Here is a 9,109-nt window from a genome sequence, read left to right on the forward strand (position 1 = left end):
TGAAGAGGCATAATGTACATAAATATTTACATAAAGCATATGGCCTTTTTTAATGGTAAGGAACATAACATCCTCAATTCTTGCAGCAAAACACAACATACATGGCTGTCATTCTTCCAGACGTGTTCCAAGCTGTGGAAAATATATTAAAAGTAAAGGATAGATAAATAAATAAATAAATACAGTGGGTGCTTACAGTACAGTAAGTCCCTCACTGCAGTTGCTGTCCTCTCAGTAAGAACTCTAAATAGAAACAGCTATACAGTAGCTGATCTATTTTACGTGAGCATAGTAGCTTGGCTACTCCGACATGAGATGCAGACATTCTGTACTGTACAGCAGCGAAAACGAAGCATGACCCTGACTGGATTCGTTATGTTGCGCCGTCCATTGTGCAGTATAGCAGTTTGCCTGGACACAGTGGTGATGCAGTGTCCCTGTCCGGCACCCAAGGACAGTGCCCTGTGGGGGGGTGAGCCGAGGCTAATGGAAGAAGGAGATACAGACAGGCAAGTGTCATAGCAACCCCTAGACACGTTTCTCATTACAATGGTCAGGGCGGCAGTGGCTCAGGAGCTGCTTGGGTTCCCAGTTCCCAATCCCAGGCTCCCACAGAGTTTGTGTCAAAGGGTCCTTGAGCAAGACGCTGAACCCCTAATTGCTCCTGATGTGCATGTTGGTGCCTTGCATGGGTTCCTCCGCCCTCGGTGTATGAATGGGTGAATGTAATTCCCAACATTGTAAAGCGATTGGATAAAGGCGTTAAATGCAACCTTTTGGCATTCAGAGACACTTTTAAAGGTGCTATCTTTTGGACTGGGTGAAGTGGTTGTGTTATGTCACTCAGGACTGATAAGTTTGAATCCAACCAGCAGTGAGGAATTTGTAGGCCAGTGCATAAATCAAACTTTCCTTTTACTGTTTAAAAGACACAGATCTATGGGTTCCTCAATGTTCATAAATTATAAATGGGGAGTGAACGAAGACGAGAGGGCTTTGCTGAAGATATATAAATTAATGCATTCACCATTACTGCAGAGTATTTCAATGTCCATGCCCAGGTTAACTGCTCTTTTTAATGGAGAGGTTAACATTATTCTTGGACTCCTTTTTATTTCATAAAAGGCATGTAAATGAAGATATGAATAATTAATAACTAGATATTATGCGGGAGGCATAGCAAATAGACATTATAGAGATCTATGCGAAACCCATCTCCCTTTCTTATGGTTATTAAAAGATACAGTATATTACAAGGATAAAAGGGCTAGCCCTCTCCATTTAGATTAGAAGAATCACTCATAATCCTCAAATAATCTGTTCTTGCTATTTGATATTTTAGCGTGTGTTGAAGCAACAGTTTACTATTCGCAATGCTTGAGACATTTCACTAAAGCCTGTGAACAAATCTATAAAATCTGCACACCAGAATGTTGCTCCCATTGCATATTTTACAGTTGTTTCACTGTTTAAGTTTTGATCCAGCACCCAAGCCCAGCATGGACAAGTCACTTTGTGACACCTTTTTCCAATAATATCAAAGCCTACCATCATGTATGTTAATGTAGTAAAATAAACTGACTATATTCAGTTTCCCAACCCGGGGGTACGAAATAAGAACAAAATGGCTGCCTTGTGAATATATGGTCAATTGCAATTTTAATGATTGCATCGGGAGAATGTAAATCATCACTGCACATGTCAAAGCTCAATTATAGCCCATAAATATCTCCTGATGCAATAGTCAATATGATGCAACAGTCAATAGGAAAGCAATATCGCGAAAGGAAAATATGCTATGTTTCACTTGACTACGTTCACCAAGCACCATGGCATCTCTCTGCAATATGACAACAGCATGTTTGAAATCACAAACGTCCATTAGAGAGAGAGAGAGAGAGAGAGAGAGAGAGAGAGAGAGAGAGAGAGAGAGAGAGATTTGTGATGCCATGGTGCTTGTGAAGTGAAAAGTCAAGTGAAACATAGCATATTTTCCTTTCGCGATATTGCTTTCCTATTGACTGTTGCATCATATTGACTATCATTACAAAACATACATTAACCATATATAAGCCTACATTTCATCCATTTGAAAATAGCAGATCTACAACTCCTTTTTTTACATTTTATACATTTGAAACAAAACATATTCTGCATAATGAGTACTTTCTACTTTTGGTACTTGACTGTAAGTACATTTTGACACCATACTTTTGTTTTGGCGTCTTACTCAAGTACATTTTGAATTCCGGACTTTCGGACTTGCAACAGAGTATTCTCCACCACTGGAGAGAGCAGATGTCATGCTCTGACAGCTGTTTCCTCCCCAAGAAGCAGAAACAGCTCTTGGCGATGAAAAGTCACAAATGGCTGCGACTGATTGCAGCATTGTGTTCAGCTTTAATTACACGCAACAGGAGGAAAACTGCAGTTTCCTTCTCAAAGCCAAACAAATCATTTTTGTCCATCTCAAACTCTCTCACCGAACAACAGTTATATTCATGAGAACACAAAGTTAATGGCTATGATAGGAATGAAAACAGCTTGCATCCTTCTGAGAGGATTAGCACTAAATTGCCCTGGCTGGATAAACAGAGCCAGATATTGCTGCTGGCGTAGAGAAATAGGAGAGTTGGTGGATGTTTCTTTAGAGCGAGAGAGGGCAGGTACTGTATAGCCTTAGCCTCTTTTCATCTTGTCAATAAAAGTATTATTACATGTGCCAGGAGGAAAGTCAGTCCCGCCCCACATCATAGGCGCTATTGGGCAGAAACCTTGTATCTCCAAATTTCAAATTACATTTTTGAGCAGTGCTCCTGGAAGGAGCTAAGCTCAAACATCTGGCTTTGTGGCATCTGACACAAAGGCCAAGCTTGGCGGGACACTTAATGAAATTAACTCATAAATAGCACCGCTCGCTTCACACTAGGTGTGATTTTTTTCTTAAATGAATGCCGTATTTTACATTTTGTTGTAGGACAGTCAATTTTGTAGATCTGCTTTTTTACAAAATGTCAGCAAACTTTCACATATGCCCAAAATAGGGATGCCATGAAAGTCTGTCTGTGGGCTTTTTTTTATAAATATCTAACCAAAGAAAGGAGCTTATCAACAAGCGCTTATAACTAAATAACAACTCCATTGGATCTACTGGAACACGTTTTTTTTTTTTCTATTTCCTGAAAAGCAAGTGTTTTGGATTTACTAGGTTTCTCTGCCCGACAGCAAGTGATATCTATGTGTTCTCTTCACCAACCCACCTGTCTTCATGACACTCTAACCCCACCTCCTAACCCCACTCCCCCCATCTCTTGTCTCTGATTCACTGCTCTGTCGGGGGAGATCAATAGAAAGGCTTTCCGTCAGGAGGGAGAAGCCGCTCGCTGCACGCCTCAAGCCCACCTCCCCATCCTCCTTCTCCCCCCGGACCGTCGATGCACGGCGTGTTGGGAAGCCGGCTCCTCATCCCTCCCTCCCTCTGACGGGAGAGGAGCGCGTCTCCCCCCTACCCTCTCCTCCCTCCCCTCCCAAGACCCCCTGCGCCCTCTCTCTCTCTCTCTCTCTCTCTCTCTCTCTCTCTCTCTCTCCTAGATCGCATGCCTGTACAGTACCTATAGAAACCTGACCGCAGGAAAACGCCATGATAGCACCTGTAATGAGGTCTCCACAAAAGAGAGGAGGAGACAGATAAAGTTTTTTTCTCTCTTCCTTCCTGAGAGCAGAGGAAGGGAAGGAAAATGGGATGTCAGCCGTGCCAAAACGAAGGGGGAAAAGAAAAGAAAATGGGAAGGATGTGGGAGAAAACAGTGTGAGAGTGAGGGTGAGTGAGGGAGAGAGAGAGAGAGACAGAGAGAGGGAGAGAGAGGGAGAGAGAGAGAAGTTGTGCATTCAGCGAAGCTGCGAAAGGCTGGCTTCTCTCCCCTTCCCCCGCCTTTCCCCACCCCCTGGATAAGTGCTCCCACTCTCTCTCTCTCTTTCTCTCTCTCTCTCTCTCTCTCTCTCTCTCTGCAGCTGTGGTCTGCTGAGCGTCACCTCCACAGAGCAAGTGCCTTCACTTGAGCAGAAGAAGGGGGGGAAGGAAGACGCGGGCACGAGAGAGAGACACGAGAAAAAGCGAATCCCACAAGTCTGGGTGGTGCGCCAGAGGAGGACGAAGAGGAGTGACTGTGACTTCGCGGAAAGAGGCTGAAAGTGGCACAGAGGGCGAGAGAGACGGGAAAACAGGCAGGCAGGCAGAGATGCTGTAGTGTCGGTGCAGAGATACGGTGCAGCTGGCTGGAGACTGAAGAGATAGGATCCACTGGAATCTGTTGATCCCGCTGCTGTTACCGGCAGAGTGAGGCTTTCTGAGCGGCAGACAGACAAAATAATAATGATAAGAAAGGTACATAAACTGTGATTTTTAGCAGAGGGAGGGGGACTGGGCACGTTTTACAGTGACTGAGAAGTGTGGAGACAGCTGAAACCTGCGTACACACACACACACACACACACACACACACACACATACACACACACACACACATTATTTTACACAGACACGCACACACACGCGCGTGCACTCACACACACACACACACACAGCTGAGTTGGGAAGGGGGGTCGGTCAGACACATGCTGCATTCAAAACATTCACTACAAACCTCTCATTGCATTTTACCCCTGTCCGAGTACACACACTAAGACAGACACACACACACACACACGCAGACGCGCGCCCACACACGCACGCACGCACGCACGTGTGTGTATGCATACACAAACAGATGCTGACACACACACACACACACACACACACACACACACACACACACACACACACACACACACACACACACACACACACATGCACATGCACATGCACACGCACAAACACACAAACAACTCTTTCTTGTCTGTGGATTTTGGGCTATATGGAATAAAACTTCAGAAGGATGAGTAAAACTGCGTCTTAGTCGGGACATTCTATTGAGATTTATCCACCAAGAATAACTTTTCCCCTTTTCTATGTTTGTCTTCTTCTTTGGAGTTTGGGCTTAAGACCTCTATCCAAGCACAACACAAATAACCTCTAGTCTTCTTAGCGGCAGAAATAGAAATCGGTGACCATCGGCAGCCCTCCTTCTCCCGACGATTCCGTCCGAGCGGCAAAGTGGATTACGCCGGGCAATATTTGGGGATTTCTCTTTAGGCTAAAAAAGAAAGACTCCATGAACTGGTGGATTTATGACCGTCAGAAAGGAGAGGATCTCTGCGTTTTCTCCTCTCCTCTCGTCTCCTCCCCTCATGGATTACAGATGAGTTTTGCGAGCTCCCCGGTGCAGTCTCATGGATGATCGCTCACTACCGGTCATTATAGGATACAAAAAAACATACACAAAGAGATCAAAGAGGGACAAAAGTGAGTATCCAGCTGGCTTTTCTTATCTTTTGCCGATGACTGAAGCTTAAGCTCGTATATGACAACAGGGTGTCAAAAGAGAAGCTGAACACCCTGCAGCATTGTTTCAAGTTGTTAATTCATTTAACATAAAAAAGACAAAAATCACACTAATTGTACAGCCTTGACACTAATTGTACAGCCTTCTACAATGTATGTTTACAGACTGTTTTCCAATTTACATAATTTACTGCAATTAGGGTAGCTTTCTGCCTATAGCAGGAGGATTTGGCTGAAATTGATTGAAGTGATCTATGTGAATCCTATTAGTGAATCTTGGACAATAATTTAATATAAAAAAAGACAGAAATTACACTAATTGTACAGTCGCCTACAGTGCATGTTTACGGACTGTTTGCCAATCAACATAATTTACCGCAATTAGGGTAGATTTTCTGCCTATAGCTAGGAGGCTTTGGCTGGAAATTGATTGAAGTGATCTCTGTGAATCCTATTAGTGAATCTTGGACACCAGCCAGGGCAGAAGAAGACATGGCGGGGAAGACCGCTGTCTAGTGGCGCTATCTGATCCGCCTTCCTCCACACTGGGCCATCACACCGAGGACCCTCCTCCCTCCCCCTCCTGCTCAGCAGCGATACAACCCGGAGTCCCGCTCTGTACCTCCCCTGGGCAAGGATGGTCCCCCCGCCCCCCACCAACAAGCCTCACGTGTGCCTGTCCACCATACTGATAATGAGCAGCATGGCACTGATCGACGCCTACCTGGTGGAGCAGAACCACGGCCCGCGCAAGATCGGCATCTGCATCATGGTGATGGTGGGCGACATCTGCTTCCTCATCGTGCTGCGCTACGTGGCCGTGTGGGTGGGCGCCGAGGTGCGCACGGCCAAGCGGGGCTACGCCATGATCCTGTGGTTTCTCTACATCTTCGTGCTGGAGATCAAGGTCTACTTCGTCTACCAGAACTACAAGGCGGACCGGAAGAGCCTGGACGCGCTCGCCCGGAAGGCGCTCACGCTCTTGCTCTCCGTCTGCATCCCCGTGCTGTTCATTGTGCTGGTGGCCATCGACCACATGGAGTATGTGCGCGCCTTCAAGAAGCGCGAGGAGCTCCGCAACCGCCTCTTCTGGGTGGTGGTGGACCTGCTGGACGTGCTGGACATCCAGGCTAACCTGTGGGAGCCCCAGAAGAAAGGGCTCCCGCTGTGGGCGGAGGGCCTGATGTTCTTCTACTGCTACATCCTACTGCTGGTGCTCCCCTGCGTGTCCCTGAGTGAGATCAGCATGCAGGGCATCAACATTGTGCCACACAAGATGCTGCTGTACCCCATCCTCAGCCTGGTCACCATCAACGTCATCACCCTGTTCATCCGCGGGGGGAACATGCTGCTGTACCGGGACGCCCGGGTGTCCGGCATCCTCATAGGGAAGAACATACTGGCCATCATACTGAAAACCTGCACCTTCGTGCAGTACAGGAGACAGTTGCAGAGCGCTCCTCCGCCGGCCTTCGGAGTGGAGATGCAGAAGAACTCGAGCGCGGCCCACGGTGCTCGTCCCGTGCCCACCCCGCCTCAGGTGGTGGTCATGCAGGACCACCAGACTCCCCTCCCGGAGGTGACGACGTGCGAGCACACATGACACACATGTGTCGCGGTGGTACATTACGGAGATGTCAATATCGGTATATAGGTATATATATGACCCTCAGGACACGAGCAGGGGCACAATGTTCCACGTCCCTTTACGAGCATGGGAACACTCGATGGTACCCGGGAGATAACGACCTCCATTAAGGCTTAATGGGACACAGGGACTCGTGCAGTTTGCACTCCGAGCAAAGAGTAGTGACTTATCCAAAGCCGTCATGGTGCAGATTTACAGTGTCACTCGTGACTTTGTTTAAACATGTAAATCCCGGTGATACAGGATTTGATTCATTGTGTATTTTTTTCTAATTGAGCAAAAGAAGAAGAAAAAAACCTACAAGAGTAGAGAATATATTTTTGAATTTGTGTGTAATTGCATTCTATAATTGTATGCTAAAGGTTTGTTTGTGTGCAGTGGTGTGTATTTCCTTTTTGCTCAAGTGCTGTTCTCAGTAACTGAGGGCCTTGAAACATTTCAATCAAAGTAACAAAAATGACAAAACGACATTTAAAGCTAAGCTTTCTCACGAGAGGAAAGTGTGTTTTTCTATGTGATTCTTTGATAAAGTATTGTGTACAAGATCATTGCTTTACTGTTCATTGCTATCTTTTCTTCAGGAGAATGGGAGGGGTTTGGGTGTCGGGGGAATGGGGGAGGCGGGGGGGGGCAGACAATTGAGCATGCTTCATTTTTTAATTAGAATTATTTGGGGTCTTTTAATTAACCTGAATTTCAACAGAAAATGTCCAATGATTTTTCACTCAGTTTTAATGTGGACTTGGAAAGCTATCTAATTGCTAAAGTGGAGCCTCCATACGATACTATTCATCTTCAGCGCGCTGTTAACACTCCATCCAGCCGAGTTATTTTGAGGCTGACAAACGAGGAGAGCAATGGGAGTGACGCATCTATCTATTCGAGATAAATTCTCGATTCAGTTATGAACCGTGTTTGATGACCTCAAAAGGAGGGAGGGGTCTGTTTCCATAGGGTAGCATATACAGCACACTGCAGATGGATAAATTATTCCCACATAACCAAACCTGCTTAGCATCATCCTCAGGCACTCAATAGCTATCTATACACTTGTGCTAAGTTGCAGCGACAGCTCTTTTCAGTTTAAAGCATCATTATTTTGTTCTTGCACAGAGGGGACACAATGAACACCCAAGTCCAATGATGTGAATCCATGCTATCGCAAACACAAGTCAGAAGTGTTCATATTCAACCAATTTCTGAAATGTATTCTGCCCAATCTTCATTTGAATGTCTCTCTTTTTAATTCTCCACAGCTGCTGTGCAGCCATTAACATCTGTCTAGCAATATGTCTGAATATGTATGAGAACAAGACCAAAAAGCAGCATCAAATATAGTTACACGTCACGTGCAAGGACTGTGCAAGCAATTCGACTGGTTGGCTTTGTGCTAAGAGAACAAAACACAAGAGAACACAAGGCAAACGTCTGCTTTGTGGTTATGGTTGTATAAGATGATACAGCAGAACACACATAGAAAGCACATGGGAATCTGCTGCTGGTGTTTAATTAAAATCTGGGGAGCTACAGTTATTTATTTATTTAACAGTTTTCAATGTGCAATATGAAGTCAGCAAAGTTTACATAATAATTCAGTGTTGTGGTTGACCAAGAACAAATTGGTCTTCGTCTTATCTTACAAATGGAAGTTATAAATTCCTTGACAAGGGAATGCTCTGAAACAGTAATCCTTCTCCTGCCCAAGATAGCCAGGGGAGTTAGAAATAATATTCTGGTTCACCATATTGTACAAACACCTGAACAGGCAGGAGTTCAGTGTCGTCAGTTCAGAAAAAGCTAAGGTATGGCAACATGACTGTGTCTTGACACCAGTCATGTTGCCATACCTTAGCAACATGCGTGATATATTTATTTTAAGTACATATAATATATAATTATATATACCTAAAATATAATTATAATACCTTGTTAAAGTGACCATTTTGTTAAATTTTGAATTTGTAGTTATTATACAGTAATTTACCAACATAATAACCCACACAGAGACAAAGAGACATTCA

The 9,109-nt window shown here is 44.9% G+C and overlaps 1 protein-coding gene across 1 annotated transcript; it reads left to right on the forward strand.

Annotated features, from left to right (window-relative positions):
• Nucleotides 1-6,077: 6,077 nt before the first annotated feature.
• On the forward strand, nt 6,078-7,043 carry LOC308296982 (transmembrane protein 121-like; the record flags this gene model as incomplete). The annotated part of the gene is made up of 1 exon (XM_080740359.1): nt 6,078-7,043. The coding sequence occupies one exon, from the start codon at nt 6,078-6,080 to the stop codon at nt 7,041-7,043; it is 966 nt and encodes a 321-aa protein (XP_080596485.1).
• Nucleotides 7,044-9,109: the final 2,066 nt, after the last annotated feature.

This window comes from Nannobrachium achirus, assembly GCF_963921795.1.
Source record: "Nannobrachium achirus genome assembly, chromosome: 13".
Lineage (NCBI taxonomy): Eukaryota > Metazoa > Chordata > Actinopteri > Myctophiformes > Myctophidae > Nannobrachium > Nannobrachium achirus.